This window comes from Echinops telfairi, unplaced genomic scaffold (genome assembly GCF_000313985.2).
Source record: "Echinops telfairi isolate 266 unplaced genomic scaffold, ASM31398v2 ScPeMD7_7420;HRSCAF=8458, whole genome shotgun sequence".
NCBI classification, from domain to species: domain Eukaryota; kingdom Metazoa; phylum Chordata; class Mammalia; order Afrosoricida; family Tenrecidae; genus Echinops; species Echinops telfairi.
Window position 1 is genome coordinate 43,246,558 of NW_022111320.1, and position 26,741 is coordinate 43,273,298.

Genomic DNA, 26,741 nt, shown 5'->3' on the forward strand with positions numbered 1-26,741 from the left:
AATAATGGTTTGGTAAGTGCTGCAAATGTGCCCATTTGTTATTATGAGCCTCAAATGTTAGTGCTGTATGGGAGTTCAGTATTGTGTGAGACCTTATGTGGGTCAGTTCATAACTATGAGATTATCAGTAAATCAGACATTTGTAACTCAGCCTGGATTCTTGGAGTGATAATTCCAAGTCTTTCCTATTTTAACAGGCATGGGGGTTGTGGGAAGAATGCAGGGCGGAATTAAATGGGCCATCCGGGGGCAGGCTGGGAGGACTCGACATCAAAGTCTCAGAGAAGGAGCGATTTCACACTGAGGATTTGGTGGCAGCAGCCACCCGGTGGCCACCGCCTCCAGAGAGAGATGTGTTCTAGCCGTGGTTGTTTAGATTGTGTGGCACTTACTCCCCCAAACATGACGCTCACATTTTAGACCCCCGGGAATCACTGCTAGCACATTGCTGAGCGCTGCCTGGTCTGTCCATCTCTTTCTGCATCTGGCCATGTAGCTGATTTCCCCAGAATCCCTTCATGTCCCGTGAGACCACGCACCGTGAACCTCCGCTCTGGGTGAACCAGAGCAGAGACCTTCAGTTTGGGACAGTCCGATTCAAACCTTAAACTCATCTGTTAAAGGAATTCTCCCAATCCATCTTCCCCCCACCCCCACCCCCACCCCTGCCCCACCTACCTTTCCTGAGTGCTCTCCATTCATCTCGGTAACTCTGTCCTTCCTTCTTTCTGCTGTCAGGTAAGTCATTCTTTATAGAAGACATCAAATCACACTAAAGTGTGAGTGACTACCAACCCCTGCCTCTTCCAAAGGGGAGCTTTGTGGTTCAACAGGAGATGCTTGTGACTTTAGAATCTGATTTCAAAGGCATGGGCCTTTGATGCTAGAATTGATAGAATAGGGCAACGCAAGTAGTAGTGTTTCTGAGAAAGAGGCTTCTTTGTATAGGTCTCCAAACACTCGGTCCTCCACAGTGAGCGAGAACTGACGTCACAGCAGGGCCAGGACGACCGCCCTCCCTTGTGTGACCACTCATCTATCTTCAGCCTGGTGGCCAGTAAGCCCAGGTAGGGTCCGGAGAGCATGTCCTTGTCTTGATGGAGAGAATAGGCCCCTCCCCTTTGCAGCACTCTGCGCTGTACACGCACATGACTTCACTGGGACCGTCGGGTGAAATGGATGTCGTTTGTGCATGCGGAGCCCCTGGTGGGGTGTTGGGTTGCTAACTGCGAGGTCTACTTTCAAACCCACCAGCAGTTCCTCAGCATAAAGGTGAGCCTGTCTGCTCCTATAAGAATCTGAAGTCCCAGAAACCTTATACAGGGTAACTCTTGAGCTGCAGTGAACTCCAGGGTGGTGAGTTGGATCGTTAAGGTTGTGTTCTAGCTGATCCTGAGGACCTGTTGCCCTGGTGTGTAATTGATGTTGTCTCTCTTTTTTTTTGGCTTAGAATCATTGCTAGAGATCTCTGTACATTTCCAGGGCTGTGTGCTTATTCATCTGTTTTTGAACCTTTTCATCTACTGTACATAGGGGGTGCAATGGGTTAGGCGTCGGGCTGTGAAAAACCACTCCTCCAGAGAAAGTGGAGGCTTTCTACTCCCGTCAGCAGTTCAAGCCCCAGAAACCCTCAGGGGCAGTTCTACCCTGTTCTGTAGGGTCGCTATGAGTCAGCATTGACTCCACGGCGGTGAGGTTTTTTGTTTGGGGAAGAAACCTGGTGGCATTGTAGGACAAACAGTGGACAGCTCATGGGGAAGTTGGTGGTTCAAGCCCACCAGCAGCAGTTTCCTCAGTAGGAAGAAGATGAGGTCATCTGCTCCTGGGAATATTGTAAGTCAGGAAACCCTTTATAGCGTCACTGTGAATTGGAATCAACCTGTTGAGAGTGGGTGGACACATAGGGGGATTATATGTTTTGTTTGTTTTACATTCAACTGTGCTGTGTGTCATTCTAGTGTAGTGTTTTCATTGCTCTCTAGTGTTTCTTGGTGTGACTAGACTACAATTTACTTACTCATTCTACTCTAAAGCCTTTGGGCAGTTTTCAGTGGGGTGCTAACAGGAGTGCTGCTGTGAGCATTCTGCTCACAGGTGGGCATTTCTGTTGGCATGGGCTATGAGTGGAATTACTGGGTCACAGGATGGGCATCCAAATAAAATGGGCTTCCAAATAAAAATCACTGCCAACAAATCCATTCCCACTCATGACCCTGTGGGCCAGAGTAGAACTGCCCCTGTGGGTTTCCAAGACTGTAACTCTTTACGGGAGTAGAAAGCCTCATCTTTTTCCCCACGGAGCTCCTGGTGGTTTCAAACTACTGACCTCATGGTTGGCAGCCCAATTCATAAGCATTACTCTACCAGGACTCCACTGCCACCAGGGAGGGCGCCATACAGCTTGCCGATTTTCCTAAGTGGTTTTACCAACTTGCACATCCACTGCCCATGAAGGGAATTCTATTTATTTTGCTTCCTCTCCTAACACTTGATACTGTCAGGTTTTAAAACGCGTGTGCTCTCCCAGTCAGTGTAGCATGTATCTTGTAGTCTTCCTTTCCATTGCCCCGAGAAGTGAAGAAGCGGTGCTTCTTTGCTGCTTGTTGGCCGTGTGTACAGCCTCTTTTGTGGAGGGTTTCTTCAGGCCTCAGACCCATTTGCTAGAGCAGAGCCTGTCTTTTCCTTAATGGTGTGTAGTAGCTCTGTGACTGATTGCAGATGGGAATCATTTGTTGAAGGCGTGCAGTGGTGTGCAGAAGCCTGATCATGAGAGCAGATGGTCTGCCTCGTCTCCCAACCCTGCTCCGTGACAGCATGTTGGCCACATGAATCTGCCGTGGTGGGAGCGCTCATACCCTGGAAATTGGCGAACACTCCAAATCCATTGTTTTCTCCTTCAACAAGCTGATTTACTGTTAGCTAAATATATTCAGCTTTAAAAAAGTGTCCTAGTCTTCATATTTTAAAGGTATATTTTGAAGAACCGAAGTTTTCAATGTTAATACAGCCCACACTATCAAAATGGTCCCTTGTGGCAAGAACTTTGTGTGTCTTGTCTAAGAAATCTTTGCCAACACCTCCATGCTTATTTTATACAGCTAAGTAACCGTGATTGATTTTGCACTATGCACCGTTGTACAGGTTGTTAACTGCACAAGAGGCCGGTATAGACCGCTCCGTTTCGTAAGCCATGGTTGGCGAAGGGCTGCATCTCATTGGAGGGAGGGGCTCCCCTTTCGCAGTGCTCCCAAAGATGAAATGATCTGTTTTGTCAAGCGTTACAGTCTCAGAAAACCCACCAGGGCAGTTCTGCCCTGTGCTGTAGAGTGGCTATGAACCGGCACCCACTGGATGGCAGTGCGTTTGTGTGGGGGACTGCCTGTTCTCACCCTGGGGCCCTGGTGGCGTCTGGTTATGCACTGGGTTACCATCCTCAAGGTCAGCACTGGGCTTTCCGTTCGCGTAGTCTCAGAAACCCCCAGGGGCCGCTCTACCCTGTCCTCTGGGGTCGCAGGGAGTTGGCATTGACTCAATGGCAGTGACTCTAATGCTTTTAGTTCTTCCTCTGCACACATTGTGCTTTCCGGCCAGCACTCCGCGAGGTCTTTCTCCAGGTCAGCATTTCTCAACCTGTGGGGCGTGACCCCTTTGGGTGTTGAACGACCTTTTCACAAGGGTCGCCCAATTCATCACAGTAGCAAAATGATAGTTATGAAGCAGCAACAAAAATAATTTATGGTTGGGGTGGGGGGTCACCACAACATGAGGAACTGTATGAACGGATCACCGCATGAGGAAGGTTGACAACCATCGCTCTAGGCACTCTGATTTCAGATCTACCCATCGAAAGCTATTTCAAACACCTCCTTTTGAAGACATGCTTTTATGTGAATGTCTGGTCGACCTCACCAAGAGAACAAAGACCACACTGTGTGAATCCCTCCCTTGGAGGTGTTTTGCCCATAGTAGGCCTGCAGTCAGTGTGCACCGATCAGTGCCGTGTTGGGCTCAGGGTTATTTCTGCTTCTGCTCTGGTGTGAATAGTGCTCGTCTTGTCTGTGCTTGCCTGCTCCCCCTGCCTCCCCCAGACTCCAAGGAGCCTCGAGACCCGCTTCTCTTTCACTTTGGCTCTGAACGTACCAGTCTGCCCACTGTTTGAGCAGTTAAATATGCGGCCTCTGTCCATATCAGCTATTTTATCTGCAGAACTACAGAGTATTTTACAAGTAATCAGTTCATGCAGATTGCACATAAATCATGCCTGCTCTGGCCCTGTGGACGCTAATGTTCCCTTATTAAGGCATAACTAAGCCTTCCTGTTCTCATCCATTCTTTTGAATTTTTTTTTCTAATTACTTGAAAGTATAGCCTAGTGTTGCTACACCCCCTAACCTGCTCCCCCCTCCGGCCCCCCTCCACATACTGCTTTTTTGAGGTTCAGTTTGTTTTTCTGGAGCCTGCCAAATTGCCTTAGGAAGCCAAGTGCCTTGTGAATGGATTGAGCAAAGGGAAATTCTTATCTCCGAAAGGAAGCGGTCACTGCGTTTCTGTTTGTGATATTCTTGGCCCGTTAATCTTTTTGTGAAATATGTTCTGATGGCAGCCCCCGGACCCTAGAGAGGAGGGAAATATTGGTCATGCTCCGTGCACAAAAAAGAAAATATCTCCCGCTGAACTCTGGGGAGTGGGGGAAAAGTCATTGTGCCTAAATAAACCGAGCACCTCCATTGTTTTTAATCCCTTGAAAGACTGGAAGCTGAGCCCACCCTAGATGCACATTATTTTAACACGTCTCCATTTTCTTTCCAAACTCTAGCAGTAGATCTTCTCGAGAACACACGTGGATCCCTGCTTCCAATTTCTCTGGCTCTGCTATTAGCATTCACCCAGTTTTCATTTTGGTTGAAAATGGCTAAGACCGGGGAGGCGTACTATTATTTCCCGCAGTTTGCGCTGAAACTGAATAAAAGGGGCTTTTTCCTTCTTTTTCTACAAGGCCTCATAAAAGTACGGCCATAAACTTCTAGAGACGTCTTATGAATATAAATTCCAGTCGAAATAATTACTGTTGGGGGTAGAAAGGACTTTGGAGTTTGAAGATTGTAACAACTTGGTATTCTCTCCCGGCCCCCACAGCGAAGGTGACCCTGGTCTTGTTCTGTGTTTTCCAGATGGATTGACAATGGAACGCACAGGATTATTGCTTTTTTTATCCCATTTTCAAATCATACACGCAGATTATAATGGAACCAAGTAGGAAGTCGGATTTTCCTCGGAGAGGAGAGAAAATAGATATCTATCTCTCTGTACACAGTGGTCTGCTTGGGGGGCTACTTTGAAATCCCAAGGTGGTCGGTATGGGTCTTTTGACCGAAAGAGGAGCCAGCCCGGGTACAGAGCTGGCATCGTTCCTGTGGTTTTATGTCAGATATTAAATTATACTCCAGATTTCATAAAGCCTGGGTCCTTTATGTTTTTCTTCCGAAATGTCATGGGGGTCTCTTATACTATGATGTTTAAAAGCAAACTCTCAGGATGACAACAAAACACACTACATCTCACCTTCTTCCTTCCCTCCTTTCCACACCCCCGTCCCCCCCTGTTGCTGCAGCTGCTGAAATGGGTTGTGGGCTGAATAAGTTGGAGAAACGCGATGAAAAACGGCCTGGGAATATTTATTCAACTTTGAAGAGGCCTCAGGTGGAAACCAAGATCGATGTGTCCTATGAGTACCGCTTCCTGGAGTTCACCACGCTGAGTGCCGGTGAGTGAGCGCGAGCGCAGGCTCAGGGGCAGCCCAGGGGTTTGGGGGGCTGTGCTCACAGCCCTCCCTTCCTGCAGGGCTAGAGCAGGTGTGTGTGTTGGGGGGGTGGGGAGCTAGCAGCGACTTAAAGTAGGAGGTGGGAGTGACAGTGGGAAGTGGGTGGAGGATGTGTCATCCGGATTTTTCGGTGAAACCTCTTATGTTCTGGAAGAGAGCGGCAAGTTAACATCTGCTGTGAAGATGATGGCAAATCAAAACGATGTGCCAAAGCATAACCCTGGGTGAGCTGGATTTGGCGTATGAGCCACCCGTTTTGGAAACTTGCCTCCTCTCCTCATGCTGATCCCCTGATACCTGCCTGAACTCACCTGCCTGTTCTCTGTCATTTGTCACAAGTGTTTGTCTGTCTGGGCGTGGCTTTGCCTTCCTTGACCCAGAAGGTGTGGGGGTCACCTGTGTCTTACACTGTCCTGAGGTTAGAGCAAACCGGGACTGGCCCTGGGGGCCCTGGCAAGGTATGATCGATCTCACCACTCCAGAACATTCACTGAGCACCTACTATGTGCAGCGTTGGGCTGGTGCTTTGTGAGGCATGTCTTAGTTTTTGGAATTTCTTCCCTAGAGCGGGAGAGGCGATACGAGCACATGAAAAATGCAAATGACAGTTTTAAGGAGGGAAACATGTCTAATGGGTTTCCTGAAGTGGGAGAGGACACCGTTCCTTTGGTAGAGCTGGGAGCCACACAGTTGAGAGCAAAACCCAGGCATTGCCTAATCAGGCATCTTTGGACTCTGGGTCTAGTTTAAGTTGTGGGTTAGATGTTGAGCCGCTAACCGGGAGATCTGCTGTCTAAACCCACCAATGACTCCTCGGGAGAAGTGAGGCTGTCTGCTGCCCGTAAGGTTGCAGTCTCAGAAACTATATAGGGTCCCTGCGAGCTGGAATGACATCATGGCAGTGGGTTTGGTTGGGGTTTGATTGCCAGAAGCAGGAATAAATGGTTAAAGCTCCTCTCCTGGGTTCCTGAGGCTCCTGTTATACATTGCCTCAACCATGTGGCTTAACACAACAGAAGTGGATTCTCTCACTGTTTCTGGAGATCAGAAGTCTGAACCAAGGTGTTGGTAGGGCTGTCTTGCCTCTGAAGGTTCTAGGAGAGGCTCCTTTCTTATCTCTTCCAGTTTCTGGTAGCCCTGCGTGTTCTGGACTTGTGGTAGCATAACTCCAATCTCTGTCTCTGTGGTCACATGGCTGTCCTTTCTGTGTCTGTCTGTCTGTCTTACTGCCTTATCTTTTAAAATGACATCAGTCACCAGCCATGTTGGGTTAGGATTCACCCTACTCCGGGATGACCTCCTATTAACATGTGGTAGTCTGGGTAGACTAGAGAAATAAATTCATAGACACTAGTATGTGTATAGGAAAGAGCTTTATATAAAGAGTAATTGTACATTGAGAAAACATCCCAGCCCAGTCCAGATCAAGTCCGTAAATGTGATATTAGCCCATATGTCCAGTAGCAGTCTATAAATTCCTCTTCAGACTCATGCAACACATGCAATGATGCTGAATACAGGAAGATCATAGGCCAGTGGGTGGAAAGTCTTCTGGATCCAGTGGCAGTGGAAGCATCTTAGCGCTGGCATGGGTCTCCACTTGGCTCCTCCCAAGGCTTTGGCTATTGACAGCATATCTCCATGTGGCTTGTCAACAGAAATGTCTAGCAGCGAGTGAGTGTGTGTCCTGCCTCCAGCGAGCTATTTATCTCCTTAGTGCCTCCAAATGAGGTCATCAAGCTGCAACCTGATTGACAGGCCAAACTCCACGCCTTCATTCTTAATAGTCTCAAGTTGACACCAGGTTATGTAACTCTCACATAACATAACTCTTTACATCTTCCAAGACCCTAGTTCCAAACAAGGCCACTTTCTCAGGTCTTAGGGGTTAGGACCTCAACATACCCCCCCTTTTTTTTGGGGGGTGGACCTACAATGCAACCCTGATCAAATAATCAGAGAAGCTGGGTTATATGAAGAATATGGCATCAGGAGTAGTAGAAGGCTTACTATGTGCAAACGACACAACCTTGCTTTCTCGCTGAGAGGAGGATTTGAAGCACACGCTGATGAAGATAAAAAATTACAGCCTTTAGTATGGATTACAACTCGCTGTGAAGATGACCAAAAATCCTCACAACTGGACCACTAGGTAACATCCTGGTTAATGGAGAAAAGATTTCAGCTGTCAAGGGTTTTGGCTTTTTTGGATCCAGCCAGTGCTCATGGAAGCAACAGTGAAGAGAACAGAAGACACCTTGTATTGAGCTAGTCTGTTCGTGCAGGACCTCTCTTGTGTTTTGAGAACTATTGAGAAAGCAAGAATATTAAATTAATTCTTGAGAAAGCAAGACTACTCATTGGAGAACTAACGTGCACCTGACCCAAACCATGATATTGTCACTCTCCTCATACTCCTGTGAAGGTTGGACATTGAATTAGGAAGACCCAAGCAGAATCGGTGTCTGAATTGTTGTACTGGCAAGGAATATGGAAAGGACCATGGACGGCCAAGAGGACAGACCAATCTGTCTTGGAAGAAGCATGGCCAGAGTGCTCCGTAGAGGCAAGAACGGCGAGACTTCATCTTGCCTGCTTTGGACGGACGTGTCAGGAGAGATGGGGCCTCAGAGAAAGGCCTCGTGCGTGGTAGAGGAGAGGGGCAGCGAAAACGGGGAAAGCCCTCAATGAGCTGGATGGACACAGTGGCTGCTGCAATGTGCTCGAGCTGGGGACGGTGGTGAGGAGGGCGCAGGGCCAGGCAGTGCTTTGTTCAGTTGTGCATAGGATCACAGCTGTCTCAGTGGCACCAAACAACACAACAACAACAACACAAGTCAACCGATAACCGTGCCCAGACCCCTGGGTTTGAGTTGTGGCTTTGCTGCAGAGCAACTGGAGAAACCTAACCCTCAGAGACCTTCAGCATGTCCTCTCTGAAATGAGCCTGTGACTCCCCACCTCAGAGGTTTCTTGTGACGCGGAAGAAGGACGCTGTATGAAGCGCTCAGTACAATGGCTGGCCTGGGGTAGGGACTGCCGCCACCCCAGGTACCCAGCTCTTATTCTCACCTGAGCTCTGGAGAGATGGACAGCTGAGCATCTGTAGAGCCCTTCTCTGAACCCCTCCAAGTTACCAGTATTTTCCTCATCAAACTGGTCTCTTTGGATGCCCTTGATGAATAGTATTGCCATATTCTTGTCCGGCAAAGTGGAATCGTTCACCCTCTCGGCCATTCCTCCTGCTCGTCCGCGATGTCCATTCTGTTCAACCAGGCTCTTAAAAACTACCTGAAGGGCTGATAGTAGAGTTCATGTGCAGTTGAAGAATGGTGAACGTAATGTTATTTAGGCCGTCCAGTTCGTTCCTCCTTGACGATTGACATGTCTCCGGTGTGCTGGTGTTGTAGGGTGGTTAAGGGAAGGAGGGGTGGGGGCACGTATCTCAGAGCCAGTTTGGAAGGAAATATACCAAAATGTGAAGTACTGATTTTGGGGGGATGGTGAGATGGTGGGGCATTCTTTGTTTGCACCAGACTTGTATTTCTTTCCTTTTTGACATCAGTCACCAGCCATGTTGGGTTAGGATTCACCCTACTCCCGGATGACCTCCTATTAACATGTGTTAGTCTGGGTAGACTAGAGAAACAAATTCATAGACACTAGAATCGGTCCTCCTCTTTGGCTTCCCTCGGCTTCCTTGCCCTCGTCTGAGTCGTTCCAGTAACCTCCTTGTTCCCGTGTCTCCAGTCACAGTATCCAGATGCTGCGCTCTCAGAGATCCCCGTTCTAGAAAACTGGAAAAGCACCGGGAACAATCCCAGCCGGCCTCTCTGCTTCTGCCCTTGGACTCCCACTCTCAAGCCATTCCTCTGGTCCCAGCCTTCCCCAGAGACACTCCCTGCCCCTGTGACCTCATTCTCCCACCATTTAGCTGATGGCGTCTGCTCCGTTGGCCTTTCTGAGGAGGCCTCTTCATGGCTTGGGCACCGTTCAGTTCCTTCTGCCGCTGACCCTTGGCTTACCTCATTCCCCCTCCTCCGAGAGCCCCCCGCCCACTGATGTAAAATCTCTACCGTCCTCCAATGTCCTATCCCTTTTTCGGTTTGATTTTCTCCATAGCACGTCTCACCGCCTATGCACTTCTGCTGGCTGCTTATTGCAATGTGTTTGTTTGCTTGTTGTCTGTCTTCCCTCGTTAGAAGGCAGAAGCCATTCCCATGTGCTCAGGAACTCTTATCTATTTTGTTCTCTGCTGCATCCAGCGGGCTTCCAACCCTGCCTGGTGCGCAGCAGATACTCCATGGATACTTGGTGTCGGTTTTTGTGTCTTGCCTTTTTACCACCTCATATTGTCGAGCAAAGCTTACTCTCTGTCATCACACATTCTCTGGAAATATGATTTAATGGCTGTGTATGATTTAATCACACCGGGTACCGTAATTTATTTAGCAGTCTTCTTTTATTGGACATTCAAGTTATTTTGAGCTTTGGGCTGCTATAAATAATGTTGTGATAAGCACTGCTGAATATAAATCTTTGTGCACATTTTTGATAATTTCCTCTGGAATGACTGAGTTGAAGGATACAAATGTCGGGACACTTGATACGTTGCCAAATTGCCCTCTAGATCGGACCTGTTGTAGGAAGCACAAATCTGATCATACTCCACCCTGTGGCTGGGTCCCCTGAGCTTGGTTTTACCCTTTGGGGACTCTGTCCTACACCGCCCTTGGGACACGGTGTGCTGTGATTGCTGCTCATGCCTCCCCAGCCTCCCTGCCCTAACTCATGCCTCTCCAGCCCCCCTGCCCAACTCATGCCTCTCCAGCCCCGCTGCCCTAGCTCACGCCGGTCCCCTCTGCCTTACCAAGGCCCAAGTGAAATTGTTCTTTCTTGACATCCACCCCATTGGAATTACTCTTTTCTGCACACCTATTGTTTGTCAATACCTCTGGTATGACACTTTTATTACATCATATATTAAATTGATTTGTACTTCCTTCAGGGCAAAGACCAAGCCTGGTTCATCTTTCTGTGTCCCAGCCAGGAATAGCGAGAAGAGGGTGTCTTTCACAGTAAACCTACAAAGTGAATGTTTGCTACACAGGCTGACTCGTTTTCCTGACAGCCCCTCCAGGTGTTCCCCACCTCCCCTCAGACGCGCTAGTAAGATCATTCTTTATTGTTCGAGAAGAGAACATTTGTTGAGTGCCAAGTTCTGTGCTGCGATGTTCTATTTTGGATCGCATGTTCCCCTTGACCTTTTCCACTTGATTGAAGTGCACTAAGTGGCACGCATTGTAACGCCTTCCAACCCGCGCAACCATCCCGTTTCCATCACCCTCGGTCATCCTTCCTTCTTTGACACCTGCCCCATCTGTAGGCAATCGTTGGTAGGCTTCTGTTTTCTAGAATTCTATAGAAATACAACCCCAGCATATGCACTCTTTTGTATGTGGCCCTTTCACTTAGAGATTCATTGGTTTGGTTGAGTGTGTCCATGGTTCATTCCTTTTATTAGCCAGCAGCATTCCGTGGTGTGACTGCACTGCAGTTTGTCTAGCCAGTTGCCTGCTGATGGACATCTGGGTCCTTTCCAACGTGGAGCTGTTCCAAGTGAAATTGCAATGGACATGGGACGCTGTATGGGTGCTTGTCTCCTTTGACCCTTGCAGTAGCCTGGTGAGGTGTATACGTAGACTCAGGCCTTTTTGCAGACGAGGAAGGAGTGCTCAGTGAGGTTAAGCAACACGCCCGAAGATTCAGTGCTGGGTAGTGCCAGGGCCCGACTTCATATCTAGGTCCATCAGATGCCCCAAGCTCTGTGCCTTGCCAAGTGCAAGGTGTCAGACAAATAGGCATTAACCTTGGTGAAAGCATTCTTGTTAGAAAAGTTGTGCTAGCCTTGAAAGGGACATACGCCTATTTCTGTTCCATGAGGTTTGAGTGCCAGAATATCTTTCAAGGGCACGTGAGAAATTTATCTTTCACAGAGAAGATGCTCATCTGCATAACTCGCCAGGGAAAATGAGTTGGCCCACTTCCACCTGGTGGCTTGGGCAGGCTGGGGTCACGCCCACGTCTTTTAAGCCCATGGTCATCATGAACGCCATTTTGTTTGTCCCTGGCTTAAAGCTCTGTGCCGCTGGGCGTGGCAGCGGAGCAGGCAGCCTCACTTGGAGGGTTGGCAGAGGTGACAAGCAGCTGGAGTCACACCGTAAAACACATAGGCTGCCAAAAAATGCAATTCGGGGTGATTTGATTGGGTCTTAAATTTTCAATTAACTCCGGTCACCGAGGGATAAACCTGCCCTTTGATGGGTTTCACTGCAGACGGAGACCCATAAAGCATCCCAATTTCTGCAAAACGGTGCCTCATTATCCCTCTTAGGTGTGCTTTTTGCCAGCTTCTCTGTGCCAGGCCACTCTTGACACCATTGGAAAGCTACCTGTGTAGGTGCCATGACAGTCAGCTCTAGCTGATGGAGTGTTTGGCGGCAGGGACAGTTGACGCAGTGAGCTACCTGGATAATGAGGCCAGTGCCGTGGTCTGACCCCTGTGTGAACCATCTGGTTCTGCACTGCCCAGTACTCGAGCCGCCCGCGATGTGAGATTTCAGTTGAACTCCATCAAGATTAAATAAATGGAAAACAGCAGTTCCTCCACCACACTCGCTACCTGTCAGATCTCCGGTAGTCATGTCCTTCTGGACAGTGCAGACGGAGACCGTTTCTGTCTTCACAGGAAGCCCTGCGGACAGTGCTGGGGTAGTCTGGTCTCAAGGAGGGGAGGCTCAGCTCCAGGTCAGGAGCTGTGTCTGTAAAATTCAGAGTATTGTGCCCCTCCGTGAATGTCTGCTCTTGGGGTTTCTAGAAACCAGATGATGATGAGTCATTGATTCCTTAAATATTTCTAGAATATTGACCCTGGACCAGATGTCGTGCCTCTGAGAAGTCTGGCTGTAGGCCACCAGTCTCGACTGGCTCAGAAGCTCCTACAGATGAAGAACTGGGTGATTGTACTACTTGATGCTACGGTGGTAATAGAGGAGACAGACCCAATCTTGTTGAGTGGTAGGTCAAGGGGTGTTTGAAATCTCCAGGTCAAGTTCGAGCTAACCAACCAGGCCAAGCTTGGGTGGGAAGAAGAGGCGAGAATGAGATGATCATGGCAGGCAGAGGGAAACACCTGTGGGAGTTGACCAGGACTCTGAGACAACACATTATAGACGGTGTATGGGGAGCTGCGGGCGAAGTGTGGCCTTGGGAGAAGTGAGTGGAGTGGCTTAAGTGTTGTGCTGAGGACTGGTATAAACTAGGTCGTAGGAGGACTGACATTTATAATCAAATCCACATTCTGGAAAGAGCCCTCTGGGGTTAAAATGAGGAAAGGATGGAAGGGGCAACCTTGGGGGGAGGGGATGATGTGGTCATCATCCCAGAGGTGAGGGTCTTCCCTGTCTAGGCAAGAGAACTCAGAGGTGGTACCCAGGGACTACACTGTACCTGCCCCGAGCCACGGTCTTTTCAGTGTGGTGAGACACATTGGGCTGTTAACTTGAGAGGTCGGATGTTCATACCCATCAGCCACTCCTTGAGAAACGTGTGAGGCTGTGCAGTCCTGTAAGGATTTACAGCCCCAGAAACCCCCAGGCCTCTAAGGTTGGTCTAAGTCAGACTCAATACAGTGGTCATTGGTCATACACATTGCAAAAGTTGGACAACGAAGAAGGGAGGCCAGAGAAGGATGGGTGCCATTGACTTTAGGGTGGGCGAAGAATATTGACTATACCATGGACCACCAGAAGAACCAACCCGAGTCTTACAGGAAAAATAGTCGGAATGGTCCTTAGCTTAGCAAGGAGGATGGGCGAGACTTTGTCTCGGGTGCTTTGGACGTGTTCTCAGGAAGGACTGGACTCTGGCGAAGGACAGCGTGCTGGGAGAGTGGAGAGAGCGTTGGGGAAAATGAGACGGACTCTCCATGAGGTGGACTGACAGTATCTGCAGCAAGGGACTCAACATTGGCCATGGCGAGGACGGTGCGGGACCAGGCAGTGCCCCGCTCTGGTACACGTAAGGTCCCTCAAAGTCGGAATGGGCTCCATGGCCCTGCACAACAGCAGCAGCAACCTTCTGCCTGACTTGGACCCAGAAGGTGAAGTTTGAGGGCGGGGGGGAGTAGACAACGAGGTTCAGGACTCTGATGGACACCTGGCTGGAGAAGAGGTGTAGTCTCCACAAATGACACTCTCACTCTGCTGCAAAGCTCTTCAAAATGCTCTCACTCAATCATCCAAGTACCCTGGAGAGCTATAAGGACTATGGTTTGTTACCTTTTCCTTCTCAGATGAAGGAATTACCTGGGCAGGCCAGTAAGGAACAAGTGGCACCAGGCGTCAGTGTTTTAACTCTTTCTTCTGTGTGTTCTTTTTCCTACTGCATAAGAAAGATAGCTGTCGGGCCTACTGAATGGTGTCTCAGTAGTATTGATTCAAAGAGCTTTATTGAGATATATCTACATTTAATAAAGCACATTCGTAGTAAGTACACCAGGCATCCTCAAACTACGGCCCATGGGCCACATGCAGCCCGCTGAGGACTTTTATCCGGCTCTCCAGGTGTTTTTGCCCCCATTTGTTTTTTTACTTCAAAAGAAGATATGTGCCGTGTGCATAGGGATTTGTTCATAGTTTTTTTTAATAAAAAAAAACACTATAGTCTGGCCCTCCAACGGGTCTGAGGAACAGTGAACTGAGCCCCTGTTTAAAAAGTTTGAGGACCCCTTAAGTACACGGTCTCCTAACATCCTCGTAACCACTCCACTTCAGATAGAGAACTTTTCCGTCACTCCAGAAACTTCCTTCTGTCTCCCCCAGCTTCAAACAACTCTTCATCTGTTTTCGGTCACCATGTTACTTCTTTTAGAGAGTCAGTTGGACTAAAATTTACAGTATGTTGGATTGGCTTTTGGGAGGAGGGGACTTGGTCTTCTTAACTCAGTGTATTGTTTTCTTGCATTCATCTATGAAGGCATGCATCAAAAGCTCATTTCTGTTTATGGCTTAGGAAGTCCATTGTTTGGATGTGGGGCCATTTTCTCAGTCCTTCTCCTGTGGATTTTGGGGGGTTAATAAGCAAAAAACTGCTGTGAGCATTAGCGAACATGTCTTAGATGGAGGGATGGTTTTGTTTCTGTGGGGCAAACATGTCAGAGGGGAATTGCTGGATTGAATGTCAAATGTCTGTCTACCTTTCTAAGAAAACCCCCCAACTGTTGCCCAAATACTTGTATCATTTTACATGGACAGCAACAAAAAACACCCCCCGAATGCAAGATCTCAACACGAAAAGTTAAAAATGACCTTATATTACGTATCTTCTTTAAACGTTCCTATTTCCTTTTGCCACTTACAGCCTCGCTGACAAAACATTCCATGGCACACACTCCTGGAATTTCTGGGATCGCTCCATGTTGCCACAATTGGAGCAATTCCCATCTTCTTGCTTTCCTCTCTAGCAGGTCTTGAAGAGCTAATCTTCGGGATCTCCCCTACCCCCGACATTATGTTGACCAGTTTTAGAATTTGGCTGCCAACATTTTAGCCTTGAACTCTGTGTATAGATTTTGGGTTGTCATGATGATAACACAGGATGACATTCGTGATTCTAAACATGCATGTTAGGCAACATTGTGGACGCATCCAGCTTTTACTGGACATCGTGCCTGAGCAGCATTTGCCCTCATCACAATGGTAGAAGCAGCTGATAGTTGCCCCCAATTTAAATGGCCTTCTGATTCTTGCTGGACAACCCTGAAAAAAAGACTCATCTAAAAGATGGATTGCAAAAGAAATTAAACTCTTGAAGATGAGCAAATTAAAGGATTTGGGGGCAAAGCGCTTGGGTGCTGAATAGTTATGTCTTGGCACTGACCAACAGTCTGGTTTCAGGGGTCCAGATGGGAGGGACCAGGCAAGTTCCAAGACATGCAAAATCCTTTTAGCCTCTGTAGAAAGGCTGCTTTGTTATGTCAATGTTGTGGTTTTCTGGCTTCAGCATGAGTCTCAGTCATTTGGCAGGCTTGTTGAAACAGAGTGCTGGGCCCACCGAGCTTTTGACTCAGGTCTGAGGGGAGGTCTGAGAATTTGCCTTTTTAACAAATTTCCAAATGATGCTGATACTGCTGGTCCGGGGGTCACACTTTGAGACTCTTAAAAGACCACTTGGCATGAAAATGTGTTTGTTTTTGTTTATATTCCTCGTGGGGAATAAAAAGTTGGCACAACAGTTCTCAAATGTGATTGCATGTGAGAATCACCTTGGGAGTTTTAGAGATGCCTGTGCCAGAGCTCTGTAGGATGTCCACTGGCCGGCCTTTCTTCCTAGTCTGTCTTAGTCTGGAAACTCTGCTGAAGCCTGCTCGGCCTCCTAGCCACGTCTAAGCCTCTAAAGTGCTGTGGGTGGGACACAAACCCAGGTCTCCTGCATGGAAGACTTTCAGGTCTTCTACCACTGCACTGCATCACCACTGCCATCCAGAGGCAAATGGCATCGAGCGGACGCACAGGACGCGTTTTAACAGCCTTCGCTTGTGCCTGGCAGAGCTGAGTTGCTGGAGTGAACACTGCAGGTGTCTGCAGGTGTGGGCCCACCTTTACTGGAAGCCCAAGGTAGAGGCCTATAGAATAGAAGAGATAGAATTGGGGGGCTGGGTGGTGATTCGCGGTGCAGGATGATGCTTTGCTTAGACTGGCTTTCGCCGTGGGGTGCCTTTAGATAGAGCCTCAAGTGCCCTCAAGTGTTTGTTTTGCTGTCGCTTAATGAGGTATTTATTCTCTCTCTCTCTCTCTAAATATGATACCTGCCGTTTTCGAACATATCAATTAGTCTATAACATTTGCAGCGCCTCCACCGAACTGAGCCGAAAGTTACTGGCATTGATGGCGTTTCTTGTTTCGGGGTGGAGCAAACAGAGCTGGAGGCACCGTGTCGGAAGCCGTGGGCATAGGGAGGTAGCTGGGAAAGAAGGCCAGGGCACCCCTTCCCATCACAGCACAAGGCAAGAGGCTCTCAGGGCGGAGGTGGGGGTAGTGGCTTTTTATACACCCCGCCCCCTTAAGCTAATGAGCCCTGGTGGCACAGCCCTGAAGCACTTGGCTGCGAACCAAAAGCTTGGGGATCCCGCCCCACCCAGTGGCTCAGCCTCCTGCACTGATGAGACCTTTGGAAACAAACCTTAGAGACAAACCGTTCTGCTCCGTCCCAGTGGGCTGCGCGCGTGACCGTTGACTGAAGGCACTGCACCGCAACACCCACAAGTGTACAGCTCACTCCAAGGGGAAGGTCCTCCTGTTACATCCCGATCTTAGTGAAAGCAGGGTGGTCTGCTCAGGGGCCACTTGCCTGTCGGGAACCCCGCAGGTGGACCGGCTGTCGTGGCAGAAATGGACTTCCAGGATGATGACAAGGTAGGATCATTATGATCAGTGGTAAGGATGGTCATAAAAATAATCATGTATAAATTATCAAGGGCTCATGGGGGGTGGAGGGAGGGGGAAAAATGAGGACCTGATGCCAAGGGCTTAAGTGGAGAGCAAATGTTTTGAGAATGACGAGGGCAATGAATGTACCAATGTGCTTTGCACAACTGATGTATGTATGGATTGTGATGAGTTGTATGAGCCCCCAATAAAACGATTGAAAATAAATAAATAAATGAAGGATGGTCATAGCAGGGGACACAGCAAGTGAGCACGTGGTTGTGGTGGGGAAGTGCCGACCCAAATGAATCCCCACCTGGATGTGTCTGCCACGGAGGCGGAAACGGAGACTGGCACGCCACGCTCACTGTGGTCACACAGCGACACTGGGTGGCGACTAGCCTGAGCAACCAGGCCGCCTTTCTTCGTCGCCTTTGCTCTTGCATTGCTTGAGCTGGACCAACGGTTTCCTCCCAGGCACAGCGTTTGTGACTCAAAGACCCGCCACTGTGAGGCCCTCCCTTAGACCGCTTCTAACCCAGCCCGTGTGTTTTGGTGAGTCCTAGACCAGGCGGATGGAAACCGAAACGTAGTTTGCCAGACACTCTTACATGCTTTGAGGAGCCCTGGTGGCGTGTGGCTTGGAAGATGGGCTGTGAACCTCAAGAGCCGCAGTTTGAAACCACCAGACGCCCTTTGGGAGAAAGACGGCTTTCTACACCCGTCATGAGTGACCGTTTGGGAAATCCACAGGGGCATGTCTACTCGGCCCTGCAGGCTCCCTAAGAGTCAGGATCAACTCACTCGATGACATTGAGTTTTCTTATGTGCCTTTAGGGGAATTTAGCTCAATCTCAGGGCTTCCTCCACCTCTATAGGAGAGGTTGGAAGTCCCATTTAACAGATAAAAGAGCCTAACTGTGTGTAGGCCTGACACTTGCAGAGCCAGCCTGCTCCCTGCACATCGTGCGAGTGTTTTGCTGTTGCCCCGGACCCATGGGATCTGACGATCTCATTTGCCCAGGTCGTGGCTGTCTGTTACGAACTTACTGGAGTGCAGGGTTGCTTCCACTCTGCGCTGGTTTTAAAATAGGGCAGTGTGTGACCTCTAGGCAAATGGAGAAGGCCAAGTCTGAACTTCGGTATGTGTGGACGGCTGCCACTCACTCCCAGGCTTGCACATGGGCCAGGCTTCCTAGCTTGTCCTGTGCTGAGTGTAAACCTCTCCTGTGCTGTACGTAGGATGTGCAGGAGAAGAGGGAAGCATTTTTTTCTTCCCTAGAAAATTGCCTCTTGCTCCTAGGTAGCATCAGCGTCTGTGAAACCATCTGTTCTTTCCAATATAATTTCCAGACTATTAGATTAAACCGTTTCTCCTGACCCACTTTCGGCTTCTGTTTCCTCTCGCTGTTCATTAATAAATTGTGCGGCGGCATTCTCAGGGAGATTGTGTGTGTCTGTTTATTTTAATTTCTGTTTGGAGACAAGCCGTTGTTGGGGGCTCTGTGGGGTTACTGAATGTCCCTGCCTCCGTTTCATTTTTCTTTCCGGTTTCTGTCGTCGCTGAGAGTTGGTTGCGGTGCTTGTTTTTGAGACTGACGGGAGGAAGTGGCGTGAGTTATGAGCGGGCTTCTGGCGGGAGGCGTGCTAAAAAGTGCCCCCGTTTTCAAACACAGAAGACACGAAGCACCCATAAAACATGTCGCCCCACAGATGAATAGGCCTCGGCGTGTTTGTGGGGATTTTCAGAGATAAATGAGATAATACGGGGGACAGGGCTTTAAGCTTTTCTGAGCAAAGCTATGATATCCATCTTCTGACTTGTTGCTTTTGATGTTGCAACCAAGTCCTCTTCCAGTATGAATGTTCTTGTTAAGTGTACGCTAATGGGAGTAATGAGATTAGGTTTGAGAGGGAGAAAGGCATTCTTTGCATGCCTTCCTTAATGTCAAAACTCTTCCTGCTCTTTTTCCAGCTCCTTCAAATCCACACCAAGAAAGAGCCCCCAGTCACCCGTGAAAACGGACTCAGGAGTGTGTACTAGGGGGCTTCACAAAGTCCATGGAAAAGTTCCACGGTCTCTTCATTTCATTTGTCCATGACCTTTTTGAAACCTCCTCCTGTGTGAGTGTGTGTGTGAATGAGTGGGTGTGTGTGCGTGTGAGTGTGAGTGTGTGTGTAACCAGTAAATTACAGTGCCTGCAAGCCGCCTTCATTCAGTAAAGTACAATTCCTCAGCGATGGCCATTATCTGTCAAAGCAAAACCGAATGATTTTTCCGGGGAGATTCATAAAAGCAGCCTGCGGTGGTGGCGATCATTTTTTTAAATCTAATTTCGTGAAAACAGAACAGAAAACAAGCGAATGGTTTATGTGCCCTCCTATTTATTGGTATTAGCGAATATTGCTTCAAAGTATTTTTTAAAAAGCAGTTTTAGCCAGTTTCGTTGGGACCCATTGTCATTTTGTAGGTTGAGCAGGTTCCTCCCCCTGCTGCATGCCTCTGTGAGATGTTTCAGAGAGCAGCGCTGGCACGAGAAGCTCCTTCCTACTGGCTTCCCGCCCACTGCACGCGACTGTCATGGAGTCTAGAAAGTCGTGGCCTTGGTTCTGGTTGCAGATGTGTCACAGGCTGTTCTCGCGCTACAGGTCACATCTCCTGGTCAAGAAGAATTGTGTAGGTGAGAGATGGCCGCTGCGACCCGCCCCCCACCCCTCTCATTCTCTCACACAAACGTGCTTCTCAGGAGCATGACGGATGTACGTTAGTTGGACAGCCTGACCTGGCCCTCTTTAAAGAGGAAGGGTCCCGTTCATCTGGTGGTCCGGGTGAAAATTCACAGGTGGCCGTTTAACGTGAGCACAACACGGATCTGCAAGAAACAAGTGTGGCTTCTGACCCAGGATTGGCAATGCCTTCTTCCTAAGAGGCTGGTCTGGTTGGTAGGGTAGGTTTCCTTACTGGAGACAGCAGTCTTTTGACAATTGTATTCATCAAAATGAATTCATATGCTATCCATTGAGGACCCACTCTCTCTCAGAATTCTAGGCAGTGATCTCTATGTGAGAATTGAGATCCAAAACCATTTCAGCATCTTTGAGGGAGATGATTGCCCTAGCCCAGTGTCCATGTTTCCATATCTGGAAACTAGTCCAGTTTGGACACAACTCTCATCAGAGCCTGTGTGTTATCTGGGGGGAGTACGGTATCTGTTTTGACTTGTTCTGATGTATCTCAGATGTGGTTGGAGATTTACCTGCTGCTTGGTGGTACGGGAGGCCCTGGGAATCCTGGGTCCACCCAACTGTAATTTAGAAAGCCTTGGGATTAACGATGGTCCTGCCTCCATCAGACCAGCTTCCTGGGGAGTAGGCAGCTCATCTAGGCCCATAGCTATAGGCTGAGGTTTAGGGGGCTTAATAAGTGAAGCCAAGAGACCTTCAGCCCACCATGGCTTACTTGCTGAGAAATGGCCGTGTGGTCAGAGTTAAATGAAGTTTGTGAAGGAAAACTTAACTGTTGGTGCTAACAGCCTGGGCTGAGATCATGCCTTAAGATGAACAAACCAGGGATCAACAAGCATTCGATTGTTTTCTGGATTTCTCTGCTTTATTCCCAATCTCAGAGCCCATCTACTTTTCTTACCTCTATCTCTTGCCAATCTAGAGACCGTGAATAAAAACAAACTCTAACACTCATTTCTACCGGGTGATTTTGGGCCATTGACTTCTGATAAGTAAATTAGACGATTCCTCTAGTGCCCTTTCCTCTCTTAGCTATAGAGGGTGAATTCAGAGGTGTATTAATATAGGTGATGGGGCAGCGTCCGGGAGAGATCTATCAACGTTTATTGTACTTCCAACTGGGCGGAATGTTGGAGTAGTAGACATAGCTTGGGCCTGGGGACTAGGTTAACTGAGGTAAAATTGACTCTACTTCTCTGTATACTAGTTGTGCTATATTGAGCAGCACAGCAGCCACTCTTTAAGGTGGCCTTGAATTATTTCTCTCCCGTGTGCATGGTTTTTGCATGAATTCCTTAGAATATGGATTAGACCTAGTGACTTGCCCTTAATGAATGGGGGAAGCCAAGCCTCTGGTTTTGAGTAGCCCTATGGAGACAGGACATGGCCAGGAACGGAGGGAGTCTTCTGCACACACCAGTGAGAACTCAGGCTCTCCGTCCAACAGATTTTGAGTAACTGAACCCTGATGATGCCCATGAGCTCGGAAGTGGGTCTTTCCCAGTAGAACCTTGACTGCAGACTCAGGAGACACCTTGGGCCTGAGGCACCCAGCTAAGTTGTCCCTGGGCTCCTGACTTAGAGAAACTGTCGTGTTAAAGGTGCTAAATTTCAGCACAACTTGCTGTACACCCACAGGCCATACAGGCAACTGACACGGAAAGCCTTACCCCTGTGCAAGAGGCAGCATTGCCGAGTGGTGGAGCACACAGACACAGGAGCAAGGCTACTTGGCTTCACATTCTAACTCTGTCACTTGCTAACTTGCTAGCTGTGTGACCTTGGGAGAGTCATGCCACTTCTCTCTGGCTCAGTATTATCGTCTGTAAATGGGAAATGTAGTTTTGGGCTACTAGCCTCTATATGCCAGGAAGACTGTTTAAAAGGGGTGGAGATTGGTTATAATTGATACAGATCACCGTCTGCCACAGTGAATATGGAGAAGAGGCCACACGTTAGTAGTTCTTTGTGTCTCCAGTCAGGCCCCCCTGGAGGGAGTGCTCTAAGGGGTCAGCAGAGGGAGGGCATGGGACAAGGGGAACAGCCAAGCAAAGAGGTGGTCTCAGCTGGATCACCTAATCTATGGGGAATTGTGGGGCCTCACCTTGGGGGAGGAGAGCCACCCGTGAGAGCCCTGGATGGGTCAGCGTGGAGCAGCCCCTGGCCAGCAGCTGAGTGTGGGGCATACTGGCTCCTGAAAGGACACGCACGGACAGGCAACCAGAGAGCTTCCCCTCAGGGATCGACTGGTTTGGAAGCCGTTGGCACCATGCTCATGTTCCAGCCTCACCATTTTTTTCTTTCTTTTTTTTAATAATAAATCATTTTATTGGGGGCTCACACAACTCTTATCACAATCCATACACCCATCCATTGTGTCAAGCACATTTGTACATATGTTGTCATCATCATTCTCAAAGCATTTTCTTTTTACTTGAGCCCTTGGTATCGGTTCCTCATTTCTTCCCCCTCCCTCCCCACTCCCTCCCTCATGAACCCTTGATAATTTATAAATTATTATCACATGTCATGTCTTGCACTGACTGATGTCTCTCTTTACCCACTGTTCTGTTGTCTATCCCCCTGGGAGAGGGTTACAGGTGGGTCATTGTGATCGATTCCTCCTTTCTCCTCCTACCTTCCCCTTACCCCCCTGGTATGGATACTCTCAATATTGGTCCTGAGGGGCTTATCTGTCCTGGATTACCTGTGTTTCCAGCTCTTATCTGTACCAGTGTACGTCCTTTGGTCGAGCCAGATTTGTGAGGTAGAATGAGGGTCATGATAATGGTGGAGAGGAAGCATTAAACAACTAGAGGAAAGTTGTATGTTTCATCAGTGCTATACTGCACCCTGACTGGCCCGTCTCCTCCCCACACCCCTTCTGTAAGAGGATGTCCAATTGCCTACAGATTGGCTTTAGGCTTCCACTCTGCACTCCCTGTCATTCACAATGATATGATTTTTTGTTCTCGGTCTTTGATGTCTGATACCTGATCACATCCACACCTCATGATCACACAGGCTGGTGTGATTCTTCCATGTGGGTTTTGTTGCTTCTCAACTAGATGGCCGCTTGTTTATCTTCAAGCCTTTAAGACCCGGTACACTATATCTTTTGATAGCTGGGCACCATTAGCTTTCTTCACCACATTTGCTTATGTGTCCGCTTTGTCTTCAGCAATCATGTTAGGTAGGTGAGCATCTCAGAATGCCAGGTTATTAGAACAAAGTGTTCTTCTGTTGAGGGAGTACTCGGCCTCACCATATCTCTGACATCAGGGAGATGCATTGGCATCTTTATCTGATTGCGTTCCATGGGCCTTGTTGAGCGCATCTCGTGCTAAGGCTGAAGTCTATACCGAAGGACGGCCTTTTGCATGTTGACCAGTTACTTATCAGCCTGGTTGTAGCCGGCTAAGCCTTCCTCGGGCTGTGGAAGTGAAGATTTGTGACATGTAAACTCACTGATGAAATGCATAGACCCCAAGGGTTAGCTTTCAACGAGGCCCTGAACAGAAGTGAATTCACAGTGGAGTCGATTTTGACTCTCAGCCACCTGTAAGACAGCGACAAAAAGGCCCTGTGAGTTTCAGGGAAGCAGAAAGCCTCATCTTTTCCCCCTTGGAATGGCTGGTGGTTTCCAAACTGCTGACCTTGTGGTTAGCCGCTCAGCTCATAGCCCACCACACCACCAGGGCTCCTTAACGAGGCCCTAGAACTCCTGTAGATAATCAGAGATGAGAAGCAACATCTTCTCTTGAATTTGAGAAAAATTTCCCCAAGGGATACCGGTATCTGGTCACCACTGCAGTGTGATAAGGATCAGTTATTCCCAATGCACCGGGCTCATTGTGGGCTGTTAAAGGGTGGGCGTAACTATGCATTTTCCCTCCTTTCTGCCTTTTTTCATAATCATTTTTGAAATTAGGTTTCTATAATTCAATTCTCCAGTATAAAAATAGCCATCAACATTTTTGGCTTGGGAGAGACATAGCTCTCCTTCTGCTGGGGGAGTTTTGCGCGTATGTCTTTTGCTGGTTTCCCTGTTTCTGCTTTCTAGCAGGAAAATAAAATTGCATTCGATTGACACGCTCTCGTGCTGGGAAACCAAGACACGCCACACCATTCTGTGTGCTCCTACTTGTCATGTTTCCAGCACTGGCGATCTGTCCAATATCAGGAAGGGATGTACTAATTTACTCATTTTTTTTCTCCATTAAAGAAACAGCCTATGAGTTTAGGCAGCCGATGCCGTGGGAATGCGAGTGTGCGTTAATGGAGGGGCCATTAATAATTTACCCTAATGCTATTTTTCTGACCCAAATTTTGTTTCAACCCCCGTGTTATGGTTGGAATGCAGGATCAATTAATATTGAGTGATGACAGCCTCCCTGCGGAGCGAAAATGGGAAATCTTGGTGTCGTCATCCGCCTCGCAACTAAGAAATAGCTTTTCTTAATTGTACGGAACAGAGAGACCCAGGGGGATGTAATTCATTTCTCTCCAGCTTTCGATGTAAATTGGAAGCAAGGAAAAATAACCGCATGCCGAGTAGGGCGGTGAGCTCAACCGCTGAGCTATGTCTGGTGTGCAGGGCTCACTCCCGAGAAGCCGGCAGCTCTCCCCACAGGGGAGAGACACCATCAGGGTGGATTCGCTCCTGTGTCTGGACCGTGCGGCTCCCAGGTCTTCTCATGTCTCCTTCTCTCCATTCTCCGAATCTCTGCTTAAACGTCACTTTCTCAGAAAAGCCTTTTCTTGGCACCCTGCTTAAAACAGTCCTTCCCAGCGTATCCGGCTCTCTTTCAACCTCTGTTCTTTTCCTGTTTACTTATGACGTTTACCATTTTCTAAAACCAATATTCTAATATTGGTTAGTGAACAAGTGGAGTAGAAGCTCTGAAGGCCACGTCTGCCTTGTCCACGGCCAAGTCTTCAGGGCCTCCGTGTTGAGGCCCTCAGTACCTTTCTGTTGAATGAACGGTATTGATTCACCCCCGACTCATCAGGACTTCCTGTGTGCCAGGGTAGAACGGTCCTCCACAGGGTTTCAGGGTTTCTGAGTGCTTCTAGGTGAACTTGAACGAGGACCTCCCAAGGAGCACTGAACACGTTGACAATAATACAGAATAATTTGACAATCCTTGCATGTGCAGACGGGACTGATGGAACTCGAAGACCAGCTCATGTGACCCCATGGTGTCACCCTGACAGCCGGGACTTTACTTTTACAGCAGCCAGCCCGTCACTTGATGAAGGCTCATGAACCCAACCGCTAGCAACAGCAGCCAAACACACGCGGGGCCACGGAGCGGATTCTGACGCATAGTGACATCAGAGGACAGACTAGAACTGCTCTATGGTGGGGGGGGGTGTCTCCAAGGGGGCAACCTTTGTGCAAGCAGACTGCCACATCTTTCTTCCACAGAGCAGCTGGTGGCTCCAAACCACCAACCGTTAGGTTAGTGGCGCGTGCTGCTCCACCAGGGCTTCTGCCCAAGCTCAGGACCTGGTTGTAGTTGTCTCCATTTAGAAGTCTTATAGTTTTACTTCATTTTAATTTGCTTTAGTTTTCCGTTTAATATTTATACTTGGGCATGGATCTATCAAGAGGCACTCCAGAAACTCCCTCCAGAAACTCCCCAAGCTTCCAGGCATACTTTTCTTTGCCCCTGTTGTCCAACAGCAATCCCGTTTCCCCTACAACAGCGGTTCTCAACCTGTGGGTTGCGACCCCTTTGGAGGTCGAACGACCCTTTCACAGGGGTCGTCCAATTCATAACAGTAGCAAAATGACAGTGAAGGAGTAGCAATGAAAATAATGTTATGGTTGGGGGTCACCACAACATGAGGCACCGTATTAAAGGGTTGCGGCATGAGGAAGGTTGAGAACCACTGCCCTAGAAATTGCGATCAACCACTTAGCCCAGGGGTCGGCATGTGTGGCACTTTGGGTCTGAGCATGTGGTTCTGAAGTAAAATTGAAAGAAAAAATTAAAGGATATTATCCAGATAATGCCTATTCCATTTGTTTTAAAAAGTATATTGATGACTCTTGAATAATTTTTAGATTGTTGTGAGAGGCAGGACTGGTGCTTTCATCTCAAAAGTCTGCTGACCTCTGACCTAGCCAGTACATTAATTGCTCTCATAGTTTTTTTTTTTTGCTTCTTTGATATTTGTAGTCAAGGTTAGCTACGTGGCAATCCCAACTTCTAGTTCATTGAAACCATCTTTATGTCTCCTGGTGGAAGCTTTTCTCGGAACATTATTGGAGGTTGGGTTCTTTAGAGACGCCAAATCAGTGAAGCTTGTGTATGTATGTATGTATACATAGAGAGGTTTGAATCAAGGAAGTGGCTCTTACAGTTGTAGGGGCAGGCAAGTTCCCAGTCCACGGGTCAGATGTCAGCCTGGAGGCTTCTTCCTGACTCATTTGGCTGCAGGGGCTGATGAACCCTTCATCAGCAGGGCAGACGGTAGACTTCTGACTACAGAGGTGGTTTTGAATCCAAGGTCAGCGGGTAAGATGGCAGACTTGTGACTCTAGGATCTATGCCAGGCCACTGGCTCAAGTTTAAAAAGCTGAGATCAGATGATAGGCTAGATGCAGGCTTGAGACCCAGCAAAAAGCAAGCAAGCTTCTCCACAGTGTTCACATATATTGGAAGCAGGCCACACCCCTG

The 26,741-nt window shown here is 48.4% G+C and overlaps 1 protein-coding gene across 1 annotated transcript in view; it reads left to right on the forward strand.

Annotated features, from left to right (window-relative positions):
* The window catches only part of RFTN1 (raftlin, lipid raft linker 1), a 248,109-nt gene that overhangs the window by 15,090 nt on the left and 206,278 nt on the right, over positions 1-26,741 (forward strand). The window contains exon 2 of the mRNA XM_045297683.1: positions 5,612-5,764. Within this exon, the coding sequence (XP_045153618.1) occupies positions 5,620-5,764 (145 nt within the window). The 5' untranslated portion in view covers positions 5,612-5,619. The remainder of the gene's footprint in view (positions 1-5,611; positions 5,765-26,741) is intronic.